The sequence below is a fragment of the Gorilla gorilla genome, chromosome 6 (genome assembly GCF_029281585.2).
Source record: "Gorilla gorilla gorilla isolate KB3781 chromosome 6, NHGRI_mGorGor1-v2.1_pri, whole genome shotgun sequence".
NCBI classification, from domain to species: domain Eukaryota; kingdom Metazoa; phylum Chordata; class Mammalia; order Primates; family Hominidae; genus Gorilla; species Gorilla gorilla.
This window is the reverse complement of record NC_073230.2, coordinates 35,119,422-35,143,337: the sequence shown is the minus strand read 5'-3', so window position 1 is coordinate 35,143,337 and position 23,916 is coordinate 35,119,422. Positions and strand designations below refer to the sequence as shown.

The window sequence follows — 23,916 nt, the reverse complement described above, 5'->3', positions numbered from 1 at the left end:
AAAAGACATAGTACAAAGAATTCCCGTACCTTGAAAACATTATACTAAGTGAAAGAAGCCAGTCTTCTGATTACTCTCTCTAAAGCCCACATATTGTATGATTCCATTTACATGAAATATCTAGGACAGGCAAATCCACAGAGACAAAAAAGGATTAGTGGTTTGCCAGGGGCTGGGGAGAAGGGAGAGTGGAGAGTGCTTAATGAGTACAGGGATCCCTTTTGGGGTTACAAAAATGTTCTGGACTTGGACAGTGGTGATTGTGCATAACACTGTGAAGGCACTGATTCCACTGAATTACTGAATTGGACACTTAAAAATGGTGAGTTTTACCACTATATAAAAAAGTTCCCTTACACCTTTCAACAAGCTACCCCTAATATTAACATCTTACCTTGACATGGGACATTTGTCAAAACCAAGAAATCAACGATGGAATGACACTAGTAACTAAAGATTTCTTCACTCTGTACATTTCACATTCTCTTCTTTTCTGAAAAGGTGTCTTTGTTGCAATTACCCTATTTGTGCCCTTTTCCTCCCACTCCCTTCATTCTGCTTCCTGCTAGAATGTAGATATGATGGCTGGAATAAGGACAGAAGCCATGCATCAAGGATAGCAGTGCTTGGGTCCCTGATGGCTTTGTGAAGTCTTTACATCAGCCCTAAACTGCCATGTCTGGACTTATTTTATGAGAGATAATAAACCATATGTTTAAGCTGCTATAACTTCAGTCTATGTTGCCAACAACTAGCCTAATCCTAAATGATATAAGGTTATAAATTGCTTGGGGTTAACCTTCAGTGTGTATGAAATTTTCTTTCTTTCTTTCTTTCTTTTTTTTTTTTTAGATGACATTTTCCTTTGTCGCTGAGGCTGGAGTGTAGTGGCGCGACTGAACCCATTTGAATCCCAGGTTTAAGCAATTCTCCGGCCTCCACCTCCTGAGTAGCTGGGATTACAGGCGCCCACCACCACGCTTGGCTAATTTTTGTATTTTTAGTAGAGACTGGGTTTCACCATATTGGTCAGGCTGGCCTCCTGACTTCAAGTGATCCACCTGCCTTGCCCTCCCAAAGTGCTTGGGTTACAGGTGTGAGCCACCGCACCCGGCCATGATGGGAAATTTTCCAAGCTCACAGGGGACATTCAGGAACTGTCAATAATATTGTTTCCATATCATAGAATAGACTATGAAGGGACAGACTATGAGATGAGGTGATTTAGTCGATATTTTATATTTGAGCTCCCATTAATTCAGTGATAATCCCAGCATAGAGATTTGCCAATTCTTAAACATATTTAATATCATTTCCACATTTTTATTCTTCTGACTAATGAATAATTGTGATGCTTACAGGATATAGTAAATTTTTTGACAATTTTTTCTAGCTGAGAATAAATGCAAAAGATTCCTTAGCATTTGCTAATGTTCCTGAGATGACCTCAAAACCTCAGGTTTAAATACTTAGATTTTTATTTCATAGTTTGTGATTATATGAGAATGAGTTGCATGAACAAAATATTAAAGTCAATTTTGTTTTTCTTTTAAAATTATTATCATTACTTTTAGCTCTTAGTGGATATGATTTTCATCTTTTCATATTTTACATTCCACAAGACATTGTATTAACGAAGACTTTTTTAAATCCACCTTTTCTGGAAAAGACATTTTTATGTTCACAGGCATTCTGCCTTATGTTTATAGAAGCATCTAGGGAGAAAAAAATGCGTTCATGTTGAGGATGAGTGAATTTTGTCATGCAGGATAAGTAATTTTCACAGACCCTCATTCTATGCAGGTTTTCTCTTTCTCAAGAGATGGGGTCTTACTCTGTTGCCCAGGCTGGAGTGCAGTGGTGCAATCATAGTTTTCTGTAACCTTGAATTCCTGGGCTCAAGCAATGCTCCCACCTCAGCCTCCCAAGTAGCTGGGACTACAGGTGTGCACCACCATACCTGGCTAGGTTTTTTTGGTTTTTATAGAAACAGAGTCTCACTATGTTGCCCAGGCTGGTCTTGAACTCCTAGCCTCAAGTGATCCTCCCACCTTGGCCCCCCAAAGTGTTAGGATTACAGGCATGACCGACCACACCCACACCTGGCCCTCTATGTAGATTATATCTAAATCTCAACATATTAGATGTATACCTTTGATTGATAACTACTTTTCTATAGCATAATAGAAATTGGATTCAGAAATGATCTAGTAGATACTATGCATGGTCTGAAAGGCAACTTAAGTCATCACAGGTCAGTCTGTTTATATTAGAAAACTATATTGATTCAGTGGTATTGATAAGATGCTTTTGGATACAAGTAAAAAAATCAATTAACAAGTGGCATTAAAAGATAGCTTATTTTTTGGTGCATGCCTTTAGTCCTAGCTACTCAGGAGGCTGAGGCAGGAGGATCATTTGAGCCCAGGAGTTTGAGGTTGCAGTGAGCTATGATTAAGCCACTGTACTCCACCCGGGTGACAGCCTGGGTAACAGACAGTAAGTTGGCTTTTATGCGATATCTTAAGCTTCATCCTCATTGTCACAAAACGGCCTTCTGGGCTCCAAACATCACATCTTTTACATAATCACATTAAAAACAGAAAGCCTGGGGATGGGGGGTGGGGAGAAACTTTTATTCTTTTCTTCTTTCCAGAAATTCTCAGCAGACTTCACCTCACATCATAAACCAGAACTGGGGTCACAGGGAAGCTAGGAATGGGAGTACTGGGTATTTTCTGTCTCTGTTATAGAATATAGATGGCCCTGCCAGCAAGGAAGGAGACCTTGGGAAGGCAACCAGCGAGGTCTGCCACAAGGGTCTTGTAGCTATCGTCACTCCATGTGCCTTGCATCTTTCTTACGGCCAATGAGCTAAAACATGGAGGATGTGAATGTCACATGGGTGGAAGGAAGAGGAGAGGGCTAAAAGACACATGGCGGCAGGGAATGGTGGCTCATGCCTGTAATCCCAGCACTTTGGGAGGCTGAGGCGGGCAGATCACCTGAGGTCAGGAGTTCGAGACCAGCCTGACCAACATGGTGAAACTCTGTCTCTACTAAAAATACAAAAATTATCTGGGCCTGGTGGTGGGTGCCTATAATCCCAGCTACTTGGGAGGCTGAGGCAGAGAATTGTTTGAACCCGGGAGGCAGAGGTTGCAGTGAGCTGAGATTGCACCACTGCACTCCAGCCTGGGTGACAGATTGAGACTCCGTCTCAAAAAAAAAAAAAAAAAAAAAAAGACACATGCCTGGTATAGAATGTTAGTCTGATGAATATGTAATGTGCCAGAGTCAGAAAAATTGTAAACTATCCCTAATCCACAAAGCTATTCAAGTCAGCAGGACAAAACTTCGAGGTTAATCAGATGAATGCTGATATTCAACATTCAGCTGATTTCCCTCAAAAATCTTCAATGGATCTTTTTCTTACTCTCTGAAGCCTCACACGTATTGAAAGTGATCTTTCTGTGAGAATTTTCTATCTTAAGTGTTTGACTGGTTTTTCCTCATATTTATTTGTTCATAATTGTTATTCAAGAGCTCTCTTGTGCTGTCCTAGGTTCTGGGTCATTATATGGTAATTCATGGTTAGAAATCCAGAAACCAATGGATAGAGCATTATTTATTCTGGAAGATAAGATAATCCCTTATTTGCATTTATTAATGAGGAGCCTCCCTGACCTTTACAGAATACAAAGAAAGATGGCATGCCAAATTCGGGTTTCATTCAATAAACTTGTACCTTCCTATCAACCTACCAAGAGCTATTTTCAGCATTTTCCTTAGAACAAAACAGTTAATGAATAGCAAACCAAAAGGGAAGGTTGACTGGTCATTGTGTATTGTAAAGTGTAGACAATCTTTTGTTTTGCTGTTGTTAATGATAAACATGATAATGTGCATCTTAATCAAATTTAAAATGTGGGCATTTGAATATTTTTAATTAGAAGGACTAGTGCACAGTGCCACCTTTAGTCAAATCTAGAGTTCCCATTTCAGGCTTAAATAATAAATGTGGGCATTATTACCTTTTACAATACACCATTGATAGAACACCAACTTTAAAGCCAATTAAAGGTTGGCAATCTTCCTACCATTGGCAAAGTAACACTTGTTAACAGTTCCCCTTGTGACACGTTTCAGCGTAATCACTGATTTCTGGAAACCTTATTTAGCACTTACGGATATTTTGAAATCTCTAATGAATTTCTTTTTATAGACATTTTTACATTTTACTCTAATTTTTTAAAGGTGTTCAGGTAGTTTAATTTTATACGCTCAGATGTGCATGTACCCAGATATTTATATGTGAAAGATAAAATGTCAGAATATGTAGAACTATACTCTATAAATAATAGTTTACTCATAATACTCAGATTTTAATGGTTCCATTTTTGACATAGAATTGTGCCCAAATTCATTCAGAAAAATCTCACATTAGAATCTAAATATGCAGAAATTGTTCTGTTTAATAAACTACAAGTTCTTGTAATTTAAAAACAAATTTTAAAAACTGGTTGGAATAAGTAAATTCTTTCACAGTTATTTACTTGAAATAAAAATGTTGTGGAGGCTAGTAAAGTCTTTTTTCATTTCACATGGAAATAATTTGATAAGCTTGGCAAAGATGTGAGAAACATAAAAACGAGCTAAGAAAATTCAAGTTATTTCAGCCTTGAGTTACTAACACCAAACAGAGAACTAGTTTTCACCAATTAAAGAGCAGTTTGATTATACGCCATGTAAAATGCTAATGCAGAAATTAACAATAGCTATTTCTCATTTAAATTTAGTCATCTAGAATGCTTCAAGTAGATAACATTAATGCAAGATGATACAATGCATCCAGATATTGGCAGTAGATTGATTTAGGTAGACATAAATGATCTTTAAAAAATCAGCAACCTTCAGAAGCTGCTTACATCACTTTTGCTTTATGTAATGTAGTCACACATTAATTAGCAATACTGTACAAGAATAGAAAATCATAATTTAGGCCAGGCATGGTGGCTTATGCCTGAAATCCCAGCACTTTGGGAGGCCAAGGCAGGCAGATCACTTGAGGTGAGGAGTTTGAGACCAGCCTGGCCAATATGGTGAAACCCCATCTCTACTAAAAATACAAAAAAATTAGCTGGGTGTGGTGGCACGTGCCTGTAGTCCCAGCTACTAGGGAGGCTGAGGCATGAGAATCGCTTGAACTGGGGAAACAGAGGTTGCAGTGAGCCAAGATTGTGCCAGTGCACTCCAGCTAGGCAACAGAGGGAGACTGTCTCAAAAAAGAAGAAAGGAAAGAAAGAAAGGAAAGAAAGAAAGAGAAAAAGAAAATCATAATTTAACATATCTTTATCTTAGCCATCTATTCCTTGACCCACAAGGTCAAGTTTATGTCAGGACTAAATATCAGTATAAACATTCAATTGCCCTCCTTTTTAAAAAGAACTCAACTGTTATTGTTGCAAGCTTAATTAAATACAAATTATTTAATTTGATTTAATAAACAGAAAATTATTCCAAAGAAGTGTACTTGTTATTTAGGGATGTGTTTTTTAAAAATTTAGAGCAAGACACAATTGAAAAGTTTGCAAGTAATGTCGATAATGGTGAAAAATCAGATACAACCTGATTTTTGTAAATAAAAATTAAGGTTTGCTTAAATATTTTTTTCACTTGGTATGGCAGGGACTGTTAGTTGCCTACCCATATCCATTCACCTTTATTTCTTAGTAAAAGCCTTATTTCTTGCTGGGTGGCCACGTATCCAGCAAAAAGACTACATTTTCCAGCTGTCCTTAGAGTTAAGTGTAGTCCCATCACTAAGTTCTGGCTAATGAGATGAAAGCAGAGCTGGGCCTCTGCGACGTCTCCCTCTAGAGAGCTGATTCAGCCCAAAGGGGAGACTCCTTTGCACCCCTTTTGCTGATGTTGAACTTCAACAGTCAGCTTGGACCGTGAAGTGACCTTGAGGTTGGAGACCCTCATATGAAGGAGGAAAAAGATAAAAGAAGACCAAATCCTGGAAGATTTGGAGTGTGCAGTCATACAAGGACCTCTGCTCAGAAGGGCCTCACATGTGGTTCAATGCTCTATTATTGCTACCTTGAAACTCTTAATAACTGTCATCTTTGATGTTATATTTTTTGGTTTTGTTTTGTTTTTTGAGACTGGATTTCCCTCTATGGCCCAGGCTGCAATGCAGTCTCACTGCAGCCTCTGCCTCCTGAGCTCAAGTGATCCTCTCTCCTCAGCCTCCAAAGTAGCTGGGACTACAGGCATGTGCGTCCACGTCCGTTTGTTTTGTTTTGTTTTGTTTTTATTTTTTTATTTCTTGTAGACACAGGGTTTTGCCACATTGCCCAGGCTGGTCTCAAACACCTGAGCTCAAGTGATCTGCCTGCCTTGGCCTCCCAAAGTGCTGTGATTGCAGGCATGAGTCACCACACCCAGCCTGAGGTTGTGCTTTCTACATAAAGTCTAGTAGAACAAGGAAGCATGTGTGTGAAAAGAGAAGTTACACACAATCAGCACGTCTGCTGTTTCTTGTTGCCCTATTTGCATGTAGTCTCATGAGCTCTGAATTCCGGAGGCCCCACAATGAGTGAGAGTTCAATGAGACTCAGAGTGTACAAGGAAAATGTGTTAGATCTATGACTAATTAATTGGAGTACTGATGGCCCCAAGAGGCCACACTTTCCATCTGAGCTAGAACTTGCTATGCAGAAAGAAGGCAGTGGCATTTCTAGGAACATAAACAGTCAAGGAATCCTGTTGTGTCATTTCTTACTTATGTTACTTCCCTGTAGTAGTCAACAACTTACCCTGAAAATAATAACATAGAAGGAAAAGGGAAGATAGACAGCCCATAGTTCCTTTTAATTTCAGTCCTTCCTTACTTATCAGTAAGCCAAAGATAGAGAGTGTTGGTAGAAGGTGCTTGTATCAAGAAGTGAAATAAAAACAGTTAATTTCATTTTGTGCAACATTTTCATTCTTCTCGTTAAGAACAAAGTACAAATGCACACACATATTATAAAATATGAATTATGTGATTTCGGTGATCTCATGTACACACATTAAATGTTCTTATATTTGCATTTAAAACTAGCATTGCTTAATATAAAGATGAAGGGTAAAATTCATGCTATCAATTTATGTTTTTATGTATTTTTTTTTGTTACTTAGAACAACAATAGGAAATTTTAGAAAAACACCAGGGCAAGTCAAGAGAGAGGTCCCAGTAGAAAAGAAAAATCTTTATATTTCAGTACTCTTTTTTTGTTTGTTTGCAACCTCCGCCTCCCAGGCTCAAGCGATTGTGCTGCCTCAGCCTCCCAAGTAGCTGGGATTACAGGCACCTGCCATCATGCCCAGCTAATTTTTGTATTTTTGTAGAGACAGGCTTTCACCATGTTCGCCAGGCCGGTCTTGAACTCCTGACCTCAGGTGATCTGCCCGCCTAGGCCTCCCAAAGTGCCGGGATTACAGGCATGAGCCACCACGCCCAGCCTATGTTTCAGTACTCTTAATGAAACACTTTTTAAATTTTTGAACAGGGGCCCCCACATTTTCATTTTGCACTGGGCCCCACAATTACATAGTCAGCCTTGACGTCAAGGAACCACCACACCATCCCTAAACTGCCTGCTTTTGTGTTTAAATCACCGTTTCATTTTAGTCAAATATAATCCTTGCCCTTACAGTGTGCAGTATAGTCACTACACTGCTGCTAAAGAAAGATGTTTGAGGCCGGGCGCGGTGGCTCACGCCTGTAATCCCAGCACTTTGGGAGGCCGAGGCAGGCGGATCACGAGGTCAGAAGATCGAGACCATCCTGGCTAACACAGTGAAACCCCGTCTCTACTAAAAATACAAAAAATTAGCCGGGTGTGGTGGCGGGCGCCTGTAGTCCCAGCTATTCCGGAGGCTGAGGCAGGAGAATGGCGTGAACCCGGGAGGCGGAGCTTACCGTGAGCCGAGATTGTGCCACTGCACTCCAGCCTGGGCCGCAGAGCGAGACTCCATCTCAAAAAAAAAAGAAAGATATTTGATTTTTTGGAAAACCTTTGTTGGGTTTCAAAAACAGTGGGGTATAGCCAGTATTTTTTTAAAATTTTTGTTTTAAATATACAAACACACACATAGCACACATAGAAAGAAAAAAGACCAGAAATAATTACACCAAAATATTAATATTCATAATATTTATCTCTAAGAGTTGGAATTATTGGTGTTACCTATTTTCTTTGTATTTGTGTGATTTTCTGTTGTTCAGTATTTCTTAAATGAATGTTTAATATTTGTATAATTAGATGAAATTTAGAAAATTTACAAATGAATCCTGAATCAGTATGAAATTTACTATTGAATCTAGAAACTATGTTAAACTTAGTCATGTAATTTTTTTTACACTTTCCTTAATTTGGGGATTTTCAAACTATAAAAATGATACAGGCTAGTTGTAACAACTGAGATTATACAAAGTTATATTTTAAAAAAACAATTTTTCCTGGCACATGCCTGTGGACCCAGCTACTTAAGAGCCTAAGATAGGAGGACTACTTGAGTCTAGGGGTTCCAGTGAGCCTGGACAACACAGCAAGACCCTGTCTCTTTTAAAAAGCCAAAAAACTATTTTATGTATATATTCTGTCTCTGCCATCTAAGGCTCACATGTTAAATGACCAACATGTATCATTTCACAAATTATATAATATAATGTAGCCTATATAATTTGCTCATCACACACACACACACATTGATTTTTGAGTTTGTTTTCTGTGAAATAGAATTATAAATGTGAATCCACAATTTACTATTTTTTTACTTAATATATCACAAACTTCTCTAAAAGAAAATATATAAATTTATCATGTTTCTTATTTCTCCATGTGTACATAGAGACATATTTCAAATCCCATTTTAAGCTTCTCATTTTGGAACTTGGAGATGTCTTTTGACAAAGATGCTTTGCTTGACCAAATTTTAGTCAGGCTCCTGAACCTTCTCCTAGGCCCATCTATGCTCTTCCTTGTAAAATCCAGTTTTGGCAAGAGCCCTGCTAAGTCAGTTTAGTAAGAACCCTCCACCCTGCATATCCTATCACCCTCAATAGCTTGATCAGGTTCCTCAAACTCCGCCATCCTGCAGGAGATGTCTGATCACCCTGGCCTGTCTTCAGCAAGAATCCTGTTAGGTCAATTTCACCAGAATCCCCCTTACCCTTAATGTTTCCTCTTAGTAATTTTTATCCACTGAGCCCTACCCTGCTTCTTGGCTATAAATTCCCATTTGCCTGTGTTGTATTCGGAGTTGAGCCCAATCTCTCTCCTCCACTGCAAAATCCCCTTGCCATGGTTCTTACACTTATCGCAGTCTTCCTGAATAAAGTCTTCTTTAGCATGCTTTAACAAGCATCATTGAATAATTTTTTTCTTTATCACTTTTAAGTATAGATTTATTAAAATAAACATTCTGTCTATGATGCTGTGGAGGGCAGAGGGTGGTTTTCTTGTGGGTAGGATGTTGCTTCCAAGTAAACTCATTCTGTCATCTTGATCAGAGTATATGGAAGGGAATGCTTTAAATTTGTGTTTCCAGACAAGATATATTTCCCATCCATATGTTTTCTCCTTGCCTGCACTTTCTTATGCTGTATTTCATCCTATATCATGCTAAAACATTGAGTCAGTCCTCTGGTCTGCAGTATGCTTTCTGGTACATCATTCTCCTATTCTCTTGATGGAAAATAGGTTTGGTGCCTTGAAGAAGTAAGTCAATACATAATTCAATATTGATTAGATTATCCTTATAAGGCTAGGCAAACAGAAGCTTTACCTTAACAGCACCTGCTGAGGAACCGGGGGAATTGGGGGGACGCCTATTGGTTCGCAAAAGTTATAAGGTAGACCATACTGATATTATAAAATTATGATTATTCCTACATGATAGTGAAAACAGATTTGTAAAGAACTGTCTCAAAACTGATGACTTTGGGCCCTTGTGTAGACAGAGTCTCAGTGAATTCCTCAGTGACCTCAGTGTCCTTATTAGTATGAAGCAGTTGGCAAGAAGATTCTGTCTACTCTCTAGTGCACGTGTATGCACTTAACTGCACTTAAATCTTCATTTAATCTGAGCTGAGGAGGAGTTCTGTACCAATGAATGGTTTTCTCATCATTTTAAAATATGTTACATGAGTAATTAACTTGTTTCTTCTTGGTAACATGTCCACCATTACAATTTAAAATGAATCACATTTTAATTTTGCTTATTTATGGCTTTATCCTTATTAACAGTTATTCATTGTTCATTGGCTGTGCTCTGCAGTCTCTGCTGATGAGACTAGAAAATGTTCCTATCACCACAGGGAACAGGTAATTACTCTTTTGGGATTATATTCTTGAAAAAAAAATTGGGGAGTTTTTACTCCTCAAATGAGTCAACAGAAAAATCTTTACAGGATACAAGTGCAAAATATAGGTGAATCAGCCACTACATCAAAAATATTATGGAAACAAGAGAAAAAAAAACGCTTCCAAGTCTATAGCTAGAATATCTTTTTCAAAGCTCGATTTTTGTACCAAAAGCTGTAGCCACACCTAGTTTATTATCGCAAGGGCTTTGCCTACAAGGCAGATAGAAAATAAAAATTAAGTGCAGAAAAGCTAAATCAAAAATTAACCCTCTGCTCCAAATATGTATCAATACATTACTATGTCTCCCCAAACCAAGGTCATCCCAGGTTAAATGTGGTGATTAAAGAGAGCCTTGTCCTCAAGGCCTGGCCTTGCCAGAAGCAAGCTTATGCAATAGGAAGTTTGTCTCTGTCACACGCACATCTCCAAACAGCTCCCTTTCTCTTTGCAGTCGCTTCTTCTCCCTCCCTCTAGCTCTCAGGGGTCTCCCTGCCCCTGCTAAATTTTTCTCTCAGCTGGCAGCAAATTAATGGGTAAGAGGGTACCATTTGTGGAGAAAATTGTGCTGCTTAGCATTTACAGTCTTTATATTATAGTTTCAATTTTTTTTTTTTAGTTATTAGAGACAGGGAGGAAAATTCTGGTAGAAAAACCAGTTTGGCTCTGGGTCAGTGAAACCATCTGGCAATTTAATATAATCAAACTTTAGTAATTAATTTTTCATTATAATTGTGTTAAGTGACCCTAAGGTATCTAAGCAGCAGAGGTGGAAGAGGGAAAGTAAAAGTTAGTAGTTCTTCCGCGATTTTCTTTTTCATAGGGTAGAAATAGTCATGGGATCTACCAGACTATGGGGAAATTGCTATTTTCTTCTTTTTTGAGAAATATTTAGCAGAGGGGAAAAACTACCACCAGGAGAACTGTAATCAGAAACGTTTGCTCTTGTAGGGGTTAAAATATAAGTGTAATAGGCTTAAATATTGGGAAAATTGAATTTAAACACCAGGTACTTCCCTCCTATAGCATAAAAGATAGTGGGACTGAAAGCTAGTATGTCCTCTGGCCAAATTCTATATTCAACAGGAAAATCCCCACATTTGAATAGACTCAAGAGTAAAAAAAGGGCCGGCCACAGTGGCTCATGCCTGTAATCCCAGCACTTTGGGAGGCCAAGGCGGGTGGATCATGAGGTCAGGCGTTCGAGCCCAGCCTGGCCAACATAGTGAAACCCCGTCTCTAGTAAAAATACAAAAAATTAGCCAGGGGTGGTGGTGGGCTCCTGTAATCCCAGCTACTCGGGAGGCTGAGGCAGGAGAATCGCTTGAACCTGGGAGGCAGAGGTTGCAGTGAGCCAAGATCGTGCCACCGCACTCCAGCCCAGGTGACAGAGCAAGACTCCGTCTCAAAAAGAAAAAAAAGAAAAAAAAAAGTTTGCTTAGTTAACTGACTTTTTACTAACATGTTATGTTCTTTTCCATCCTTCTCTTTTCAATGGGGTATTTTTAATAATTATGGCTGTAAGTTATATAGTTATATTTTCTTAATAGAGTTTAAACTGTTCAAAGTATTTTTCTGGTTCTTTAGACCCAGGGCCTTCAAAATTCTTTGCAAATTTAATCTCAAAAGCATTTTGAAAAACAACGGGTCTCTTGAACATTTTACAAGGATATCTAAAAATATTTTATCTTAAGTTTAAGTCATTGCAAATAATGTATTTCCTGGGGTATTCTAATTTGAATATGTACTTTATTTTATTTTTTGGGACAAGGTCTTTCTGTCTGTGGCCCAAGCTGGAGTGCAGCGGCTTGATCATAGCTTACTGAAGCCTCAAACTCCTGGGCTCAAGAGATCCTCCTGCCTCAGCCTCCCAAGTAGTAAAACTACAGGCACACAGCACTGTGCCCAGCTTATTTTTCATTTTTTTGTAGAGATGGAGTTGGGGGAGGGGGTGGCAGTCTCACCATGTTGCCCAGGCTGATCTGGATTTCTAGCCTCAAGTGATCCTCCCCCTTCAGCCTCCCAAAGTGCTGGGATTACAGGCTTTAGGCACAGTGGCTGGCCTAATTTTATTTTTATCAAATCCTTGGAGCTGCAGGTTTAGCTCACTCACTTTATGGAGTAAGTCCACTGTACAAATACGTTACTGGAGAAGCCAGTCTCCCCTGTCAAACCAATCAGCTAAATCAGACTTACTGCCTATCATTTCAAAATTTAAATGAATGGCCTATCATTGTGAATCTTAATTCTGCAAGAGAGAGACAGAGACGAGGTAGAGAGACAGAGACAAGGTAGAGAGAGAAGGCATGGAGATTTGCCAAGAGTTTGTTGCCTGGATAAAATAAGGCTTTAGTAATTTTTTTTTTTTTTTTGAGACCGAGTCTCGGTCTGTCTCCCAGGCTGGAGTGCAGTGGCGCAATCTCGGCTCACTGCAAACTCCGCCTCCCGGGTTCACGCCATTCTCCTGCCTCAGCCTCCCGAGTAGCTGGGACCACAGTCGCCCGTCACCACGCTCGGCTAAGTTTTTGTATTTTTAGTAGAGACGGGGTTTCACCGTGTTAGCCAGGATGGTTTCAATCTCCTGACCTCATGATCCGCCTGCCTCAGCCTCCCAAAGTGCTGGGATTACAAGCGTGAGCTGCTGCACCCGGCCAGGCTTTAGTAATTTTTACTGAGACTGTCTTTGCTCTTGTTTTCTTTCTTTCTTTCTTTCTCTCTCTCTTTCTTTCTTTCTTTCTTTCCTTTCTTCTTTCCTTCCTTCCTTCCTTCCTTCCTTCCTTCTTCCCTCCCTCCCTCCCTCCCTCTCTTTCTTTCCTTCTTTCTTCTGTTAGGGAGGAATGAGAAGAAGCCCCCTCAGAAGCAGTGCATTTTAAATTATCCCCTTATGAGTTATCCTCAAGATTTGTATACGCCAGAGCAATACACCAAGGTAAGATTCAAGTTGGGAGAGAGATAAGTCTGTCTTCTCTGAGATGGAAGAAGGGTGAATGTGTAAAGGCAGATATTGGCAGGCCTTAAGAGGAGCTCTCAGGAAACCAAGATGTAGAAGTTGGGAATCTGGAAACTGATTGCACTATCCATCACAATGTGCTTTTGGAAAATCTTCATGTACCCTAGGAATATATGAGTATCCAGTTTGAAGCCTACTCCCCTGAACTCTTTTTAGAAGTGCATGTGCTATGAAGATGCTAGATAGAAGATAGGCTTCCGGTGGTGAGGCATGCAAACAGCATCAGGCCTGCTAGAAAATCAGTAGGGCAAAAGGAACTCCTTTGTGAACACGCCCCACTATTGGCAGAACTCACATTCCAAAGTTAAATTATTTTCTTTATTTTAATCTATATGTTTTGAATTTTTAGAGATGAAAAAGTCTATAAGACAAAAATATAAAACTAGAATAGTAGAATAAATAGCAGGATTATTTTGCATTTTTTGGCTTTACCAAAATAGTATAAGGCAGCTTCTGATTTACTTTCCACTGAAGCTCCTAAATTATAATGACAGAATATTAAGGGAGAATTTAAAGTAATGCCACATGTCAGAGAGTTTGAAAGCATGCCAAAATCATGCCCCTGCTTTGATAATGCCAATTATATGGGTGAAAATCCAAGCTTCATAATAGATAAGCTGATATTTCAAAGGAATGCTTCAAAGGACATTCTTCAGCATCACTTTATGGTAAATATGTTTTCATTTTACCATTCTTTCCCAAAGCATATCATTCCCTGTTTTCTCCATGAATTGTAAAACATCCCAAAAAGGAGAACTAGCCATAAGGAAGGGTAAAATCTCTACCAGTAGGAAATGTTTGTTGCATTTATTCTCTCGGTATTTCTGTCTCCCATCTTCAGGTAATATTTTCCCACTTCTTTGAGGATATTGCTCCTCCTTCACTCCATGCAGTTCTGGGCTTTCATTTATATTCTTACCATCATAGAAGTTGTCATGCGATGCAGGTCTAATCATTCATAGTATTCCATCCTCCTGGCCACACACTGGCCCAGTAGTAGGCATATGACCCTAGCGGGGCCAATTAGAATCTTTCCCTGGGATATTTATATGAAACTGGGAGCACTTCAATGAGGCTACCAAAACATAAAAATGCTGAGTTGTGTTGGATTTCTTATGGAAAATGATAAACAATCAAGTTTTCCCATTAGGATCTCATATGGAGCAGGCCATGCAGATAAAGTAAACAATGGAAGACAGAAAGACACAAATAAATAAGGACACACAAATTATAAGAACTTGAACCCAGGCCCTGGAATGGTATTCGGACAAAGCATTGCCTGCATCAGTGAGAGACAGAGAAGGCCCTGGTGACTTATGGATGACAGAGTCTAAAAATCAGATGTCAAAAGGTAGAAGTTGCCAGGACAGATGCAACAGGAAGGTCCTGTGATATGACTTTTAGGCAAGCAGAATGCCCATGGGCTTTTGGCACTTAAGGAACTTCCTGTACTGAAAGGAACTGGGTGTGAAAGGAGACAGAGATGTGAGGTTTTTAGAAGAGATGTAGGCTTTGCATGACTGAGGACAAGCTGGGGGCTGGGTATGGAGGGGGTACTGAGGCAGCTGCAACACCTGTGTTTCAATAGTGCCATCATGTGGCTATGACACCAGCAACAGCCTAGATCTAGCCCAGTGTGCCACTTTGAGCCAAATTTCTGGTTTTCTCTTCTAGAGGCAGACCTGACTGTGCAGTCCCTGAGGTGTATGGATTTCCTATGGTGGGATGTGGGAATGGTCAGAGAGATGGGATTACAGAGAAGAAAGATATTTTCATGTCAGAGAAGTATTATTTGGATAACAAAAATAGATGGCTCCTCATTTTGTCCTTCAAGTCAGAGAAGTGGAGTTGGTAAGTGGAGTTTGGAAGGAGTGTAAACTTCTCTGCATGGAGTTTGTAAGTGAAGTGGAGTTGTAAGTGACGGTGTGCTGGAGTTGGCTTGTACCAGATTGTGAGAGCTGAGTATTAAATTTTCAGGAATTTTTCAAGCTGGTTGTTAAATGAAGCCATCATGAAAAATAAAGTACACATGTCAGATTTAATGACAAAAGATTTACTGGGGAAAGAGTTAGCAGATTGAGATGCAACTCCATTTGTCAAATCATTGCTCAATTGTAACCATATGTTGGCTACAGAAACAAAAGTTTGGCAAAAATTAACAAATGCATTCTTCACAAATCCATTGGCTACATGAAGTCACAATAAAAGTATTGTATATTTTATTATTATTTGTAAATCGTATGCTCTATATCTTTTATGTCACGAAATTTATAGTAAACTTATATGTACACACACACATATAAATATGTATGCACACTTTTATTCCCTGAAGAGTCAGTTTTTAAACATTTACTAGCGCACCACTACTTCTAGGTAATATGTTTGTAATTAATTGCTAATAATAACAAAATATGAATAATGCATCATTTCATTCCACTTGCACTCACTTAGTTCCAGACTAGTATGACTCCACCCTAAATCATACTCCATCAGTGCTACAAAAAGTTCAGGCTGTCACCAGTGCTTAATAGGAATTCTCATTCAGTTATTTCCTTAAATGCTTTCGTGACAAATAGACAAGTGAACTCCTGTGAGATCCATGGTGAGACTTTAAAACCATGTTGAAATGCTAACTGCATACTATTTTTGGAAAGTAACGTTTTATTCCCATCTATATAGTTCAATTTTATATAATTACATAAGAGGTTAGATCTTACCATGAGCTACTTCTTTTTTTTCTTTTTTGAAATGGAGTCTTGCTGTGTTTCCCAGGCTGGTTACAAACTCTTGGGTTCAAGTGATCCTCCCACCTCAGCCTCCCACGTAGCTGAAATTACAGGCATACATTATAGTGCCTGGCTCGTTGAAAAAGTAGAAAGGTGGATTCTTATGCATGATGACAACCAACAACACAATCTTTGCGACTCTAAAAAATAAAAAGGACAAGGGAGAAGCCTCTATTTTCAATAGCAGACTGTACACATGTATTTGATCTGGATGCCATTAAAATGGCAATAAAGGAACAAAAATTGGAAAGGAAATAAAATCACGAGAATGAAGAGAATGGAATGAGAATCACCAACAGATGAGATTTGTTTTAAATTCATGGAAGTCAGAAAAGAGATGGAATCATGTAATGGATTAAACAGAAGGAAGGAAGCCATAACCCAGATACAATCGGGAGGGGCTTCAGTGGCAATAGGAATGAATTTGACCGGCAGCACTTCAGAGAAACTCTGAGGCTGGAGAACTTGGAGTCAAAACATCAAGTAAGCATGAGAAGAAGATAAAGACACTTTAGGTCTCAGAAACTCCTTTTCTTAGGAAGTTACTTGATGTACCCAAGAAAAAAATAAGAGGGAGGGAAATCAGAAAGAAAATGACTTAGAATACAGAAAATGTGGAACTACTCAGGAGTTCAATAAAAAGAACTTATTTTGGGTACTGCGGGCCTAAAAATAAGTCTTTCCAAATTGGAACAAGAATTCAGTGGGGACTAAAGAGAATATTTTCAGTAAGAAAGGAAAGAATCCCATGTCATAGGTAGAATAAATAAAGGGTTGGAAGATATTTGGATATTACAAAGTAAGCATGTTCTTTTTTTCATGAAAAAAAAAAGCAAGGCAATTAGAAACTCCAGGAAAACAAAAATGCTGAAATAAAGTTGTATTCCTCATATTAATCAATCTAAAATACAGTATAACTTAATTGTATATTATACTGTATTTATAGTGCAAGGATTATATTGTATTTAGAGTACAAGGAAAATACAATACAGTATAAGGCAGAGTATAAAGGAAATACAATACAGTATAAGGCAGAGTATAGTATAAAAAACAATCTGGCTGAGGGTGGTGGTGCACACCTGTAGTCCCAGCTATTTGGGAGGCTGAGGCGGGAGAATCACTTGAACCCGGGAGGCAGAGGTTGCAGTGAGCCGAGATCACACCATTGCACTCCAGCCTGGGAGACAAGCAAAACTCCATCTCAAAAAACAAAAACAAAAACAAAAAAACAAAAACAATCTAGTTGACTATGATGTCAGAAGCATTCTCCTTCATGTATACAGCAATCCTCAATGGAATCTATAGTTTGTAAAAAAGCAAGCTTCCTGGCTCTCTATTGAACAATACCTTTATAGTCTAAATAATAAATGTGTTATTAATTATGATTCAACTTTTAGAATCAATTTATAGATAAGATACAGAAAATGTTATTATGTTATGACCACAGAACAGAATGTAAACCACCCTTGACAATATAAAAGAAAGATAAAGCTGATAGAAATTGGTAGGTAAAATTGAAGAAGAGAAGTAAATGGAAGCATAGGGACACTAATAACCTTTTTTAAAAAAAAAACATAATGGGGAATTAAGAAATACTGTCTTTGAGTAAGAGAACAATAAATAAAAGCTTAAATATTACAAAGTTTAAAAAATGATAGAACAATCAAATATCTAGAAAAGGAAAAATGGAAAGAGATGTAGATGTAAGTAGAGTGAGTTAAATCCTCATCTTTTAAAGTGGATTTTAAATAAATCAAGGAATGAAAATATGAACATATTATTTAGATGTATGGAAGTCTCTACTAGAAGTAAAATCATAGTGATTAAAAGCTGTGGTTTCTGGGGAGCAGAGGACTATTGTCTCTCATTATAGTTGCTTTTATAAGCTGAAAAAATTTTAACTATATATACATATTACTTTGATTAATATAAAACTCAAAGTAAAGTAGTGAGGCAGGATAGCAACTGACACATGAGCTCTGAAGTCAGTTTATGAGTGTTTAGTCTCAGCCTCACCATTTCCTGGCTATGTGACCTTGGTATGTTACTTAATTCCTTTGTTCCTTACTATCTGTGTGACCTTGGGCATATTACTTCATCCTTTTGTGCCTTGCATGACTGTTCTGAGTATTAAATAAGCTAGTGTATATTAAGTGCTTAGCAAAGTGCCTAGCATATAGGAGATGACCATATTGTCTGCTAATTTTGAAATAGACAACAGCTAAGGCTTTTGGAAATCTATGAGGGTGGATAGAACTTTTTCTATTATCAAAACTATCTTATTCTTGAATGTAAATGTATAGAACCTCTTTAGAAGAAATTTTGGCGATTGCTGTTAAAATGTAAAATGCATGTTTTTTGAATCAGTTATTCCATTTCTAGGAATTTATCCTCAGATTTCTATTCACATCTTTGTCTAAAGATGTAAATTTAAAGCTGTCCATTTCATCACTATTTACAATGGTAAAAAATTAGAATTGGTTAAATGAATTGTGGTATATCCATACAATATAATATCATGCAGTCTTTAAAAAGGGAGATAGATCTATATGTACTGATTGAAAGATATATAAAGTACAATAAACAAGATGTAAAATAATGTGTATATTGTCTTGTATTTGAGTAGAAATGAAACACACACACACACACACACACACACACGAAACTTGTTCTGAGGTTGACTCTGGAGAGATGAATGATGCCTGAAATGAGAGGGACATTTACTTTGATTGCCCTTTTACACTGCTTGAATTTTACCATATGCTTATAATTTTTTTTTTTTTGAGACAGAGTCTCGTTCTTATTGCCCAGCCTGGAGTGTAGTGGCACGATCTTGGCTCACTGCAACTTCCACCTCCCAGGGTCAAGTGATTCTCCTGCCTCAGCCTCCTGAGTAGCTGGGATTACAGGCGCCCACCGCCACGCCCAGCTAATTTTTGTGCTTTTAGTAGAGACAGGGTTTCACCATGTTGGCCAGGCTGGTCTTGAACTCCTGACCTCAGGTGATTCACCCACCACAGCTTCCCAAAGTGCTGGGATTACAGGCGTGAATTAAGGCTCTAAAATACTCGAAAAGTGAAATAAAATTAAAACTAACTCACCATTTCATTTAGAATGTTTTTGAAAGTAACAGAAAACCAGACTTCACTTAGTTTTCATTGGCTTATGTACCTGGGAATTTACATAACGGAAGTCCAGAGTAGGGCAGGCTTCAGGTTTCACCTGGTGCAGGCTGCCAAGACTGTTATTTATTCCTGTTTGTTGGATTTATTTTCTTTCTCTTTTTTCTTTTTGAGACAGGGCCTCACTTTGCCACCCAGACTGGAGTGCAGTGGCACAATCATGGCTCACTGCAGCCTCAACCTCCTGGGCTTAGGTGGTCCTCCCACCTCAGCCTTCTGAGTAGCTGAAACTACAAGTGTGCACCACCATGCCCAGCTAATGTTTGTTTGTTTGTTGAGACGGAGTCTTGCTCTGTCACCCAGGCTGGAGTGCAGTGGTGCAATCTCGGCTCACTGCAACCTCCACCTCCCTGGTTCAAGCGATTCTCCTGCCTCAGCCTCCCAAGTATCTGGGACTACAGGCGCAAGCCACCACGCCTGGCTAATTTTTGTATTTTTAGTAGAGACGGGGTTTCACCATATTGGCCAGGGTGGTCTCAAACTTCTGACCTCAAGTGACCCACCCGCCTTGGCCTCCCAAAGTGCTGGGATTACAGGCGTGAGTCACCGTGCCTGGCTAGATTCCTTTTCACATTGGCTTTTCTCATGACCAAATGTTACCTTCACATCTGCTCTCCTTAATGTCCAGAGAAAGAGAGAAAAACTCTCAGAAGATTCTGCACGTGTCCTCTTATGTTTCATTGGCTTAAACTGGTTCTTATGTCATTCCTGAACTAATCCCTGTGGTCAAAGGAATGCCATATGCAGATAAGCTTAGGCCTGGGTTCCTGTACCAGTCACTGTGGCAAGGGAGATGACATTACCCTTCATTCAAAATAGTCTTCCTCTGGAGCTAGGTATAACAGTGTTCCCTGAAGTACGAGAGAAGAATTATACTGGAACCTGAATTAGGAAACTGTTAGAAAAGGGAAGAGAGGGAAATTGGTGCCTTGCAGGCAACCAACAAAGACCATGACTTCCACTCTAATCTTCCTCAATGCTATTATAAAAGCCTTTCCACTGCTGCCTCCAAAAAGTTTGTAAATTACTGTCAAAGAAAATGAATTAATTTTTCTTCTATTGCAACAGAATAATGCCTGGCAATAATGATCATAATATGTCTTTTAAAAAGATGTAATTTATAGGAAGTTCTCTCATTTGATACAGATCAGTTGTTAGATTATCCTATTACTTAGGATACAACCATTGGGGGAATAGAAATAGAACTATATCTTCAAGAATGTCAGACTTGGAGAGGATATAGAATAATTATCATCACAATGAAGATATAATTATAAACTCCAAAGTGGGACTCATTAGGTCTAACTTTCCTTCACTAATGATTGTCTACAAAGAAACAATGTAAAGGTTACAGAGAGAAGCCCACAAAAAGCCTAACAAATAAGCTACAGAATCTTTCCTTGCTAATACAAATTATGTTAAAATTTTAAAGTTATGTTAAATTTATGTTAAAATTACCATGAACGTTCTATCTCTCCCAGATTTAGCCCAATACAGAGTAAATACTGATGCTATCAAGAGAAACAATGGCAACTGTGAACATTGAAGCTTATCTGTTTTTCATTGTATGCCCAGCAAAAGGAGATATTCCCAAAGAACCTCATAATGGAAGCGAAGCTGAACATTTCATGGACACCATCTATAAAACAATTATTGTTGGCCGTATTTTAGACTTCAGAGTCTAGTCTTTTAGGTCTCAAAAGGCTTGATAGTTCTGGGCTGCATGGGATTCTTCTAGATGAGTTGTTGTAGTGGTGATTGAAGTGATAACGGAGAACTATTTGGGGTGTGTAATGGACTATATGTCTGTGTCACCCCCAAATTCATATGTTAACTCTTAACATACATTCAGTGGTGAAATTTGGAGATGGAGTCTTTGGGAGGTCATTACGTTATGAGGGTGGAGTGCTCACAAATGGGACTAGTGCCCTTGTAGAAGAGGCCTCAGAGAGATCTCTCACCCCTTCAACATGAGAGAACACAGCAAGAAGACAGTATCTGTGAACCGGGAAGCGGGCCCTCACTAGATACTGAATCTCTTGGTGCCTTGATCTTGGATTTCCCAGCTTCCAGAACTGTAAGAAATAAATTTCTGTTGTTTATAAGCTACCCCATTTATGATACTTTTTAAAAAATAAACTTTATTGTGTATATTTAAGGTATACGACATCATGTTACAGGATACACGGAGCAAAATAATTTTTAGAGTGGAGCAAATAAACATATGCATCATCTCACATGGTAACTCATTTTGTGTGTAGAGGGGGTAAGAGCAGGTAAAATCTACTCATTTAGCAGGAATTCTAAATACAGCACAGTTTTATTAACTCTAGCCGTACTATAGCCATGGTGTTGTACATCAGCTCCTTAGACTTGTTCATCCTACATACCTGCTACTTTGTGACTTCTAACCTACGTCTCCCCATTTCTTCCTTCCACCCCCCTAACCCTGGTAACCACTGTTTTATTCTCTATCTCTGCATATTTCACTTTTTTTTTTAGATTCAACTTGTAAGTAAGATAATGTAATACTTTTCTGTCTGTGTCTGGCTGATTTCACTTAGCATAATGTTCTCCAGTTTCATCCATGTTGTGGGAAATCACAGGAGCCCTTTGTTTTTGGAGACAGAGTCTCGCTCTGTCACCCAGGCTGGAGTGCAGTGGTACAATCTCGGCTCACCACAACCTTCACTTACCAGGTTCAAGTGATTCTTCTGCCTCAGCCTCCCAAGTAGCTGGTACTACAGGCTCCTGCCACCATGACTGGCTACTTTTTTGTATTTTTTTTCCCCTCCCTGAGACAGAGTCTTGCTCTGTCATCCTGGCTGGAGTGCAGTGGTGCAATCTTGGCTCACTGCAACCTCCACCTCCCGGGTTCAAGCAATTTTCCAACACCACCATGCCCAGCTAATTTTTGTATTTTTAGTAGAGATGGGGTTTCACCATGTTAACCAGGCTGGTCTCGAACTCCTGACCTTGTGATCGTCTCATCTCAGCCTCCCAAAATGCTGGGATTACAGGCATGAGCCACCACCACAGCCTTCTTTTTTTTTTTTTTTTTTTTTGTAGAGATGGTGTTTCACCATGCTGGCCGGGCTGGTCTCAAACTCCTGACTTCAGGTGATCCACCTGCCTGGGCCTCCCAAAGTGCTAGAATTACAGGCGTGAACCACTGCACCTGCCTTTGTTTTTTTGTTTTTTGTTTTTTAAAAAGACAGGGTCTTGTTCTGTTACCCAGGCTGGAGTGCAGTGGCATGATCATGGCTCACTGTTATCTTGAATTCCTGGCCTCAAATGATTCTTTCATCTTGGCCTCCCAAAGCACTGGGATCACAGGTGTTAGCCACTGTGCCTGACCAAGAGCTCCCTTTTTAAGGTGGAATAAATATCCATTTTACACACACACACACACACACACACACACACACACACACACACACACACACATTATGGTACATAGATATGTAAATATATTTGTATTTTTACACATATATGTAAATATTTATATATGTTTTTGTATATATACAAATATACCACACTTTCTTTTTTCTTTCTTTTTTTTTTTTTTTTGAGACAGAGTATTGCTCTGTCGCTCAGGCTGGAGTGCAGTGATGCAATCTTGGCTCACTGCAACCTCTGCCTCCTGGGGTCAAGCAATTCTCCCACGTCAGCCTCCCAAGTAGCTGAGATTACAAGCGCCTACCACCACGCCTGGCTAATTTTTGTAATTTTAGTAGAGATGGGGTTTTACCATGTTGGCCAGGCTGGTCTTGAATTCCTGACCTCAGATGATCCGCCCACCTCGGCCTCCCAAAATGCTGGGATTACAGGCATGAGGCACTGCGCCCGGCCTCCATGATTTCTTTATTCATTCCTCTGTTGTCGGCTGATGTTTTGTTATAGCAGCCCAAATAATGTAAGACAGATTGAAACACATAATTGTAGTATGTATTTTAAATATTGGCTGAAGTTATTTTTTAAAATTTCATAGTGTGAAGTTTGGCCTATTAAGGGCAATTACCCTATTAAGAAGATGCCCTAAATTTGAAGTATTCTAGCACGTGGTTGATGAATTCTTGGCCGTGAGTTTCCGGGTAACGGGAAGTACATTTGGACCTGGAAGTGATGTCTTACAAGGTGAGTCACAAGTGTAGGTCCTCTAAAGGGTTCTACATGTATGATAGGAATCTACTCAGTGGTCTATACTGTTCTATCACATTTTGCAGGTGATGGTTGAGTGTCCAGTGTCGTGTAGTCAGGCACAAGTGATACATAAAACTATCTTCATTAATAGCCCCATCGTCCCTGAGATGAACCCAGATAAACAGGAAAGTTTATGATTAAATTGGATGACATTGTACCCTAGCAGGCTTAGGGGGCAGAAAAAAGAATAATAGCATTTTGGGAATCACCCATTTATTTTTTGGCCAGGAGTACCATTTGCACTTGCCTGACTAATGAAAGAAGTTATGTTACACACGGGACCATTAGAGTCCCTAATGAGTCAAATTAGTTTCCTT

The 23,916-nt window shown here is 39.0% G+C and overlaps 1 protein-coding gene across 1 annotated transcript in view; it reads left to right on the top strand.

Moving 5' to 3' along the window:
* Positions 1–23,916, top strand: part of LOC129523871 (uncharacterized) — a 66,880-nt gene that overhangs the window by 40,076 nt on the left and 2,888 nt on the right. Inside the window, exon 3 of the mRNA XM_055347827.1 lies at positions 23,388–23,533. Coding sequence (XP_055203802.1) covers positions 23,388–23,438 — 51 coding nt within the window. The 3' untranslated portion in view covers positions 23,439–23,533. The remainder of the gene's footprint in view (positions 1–23,387; positions 23,534–23,916) is intronic.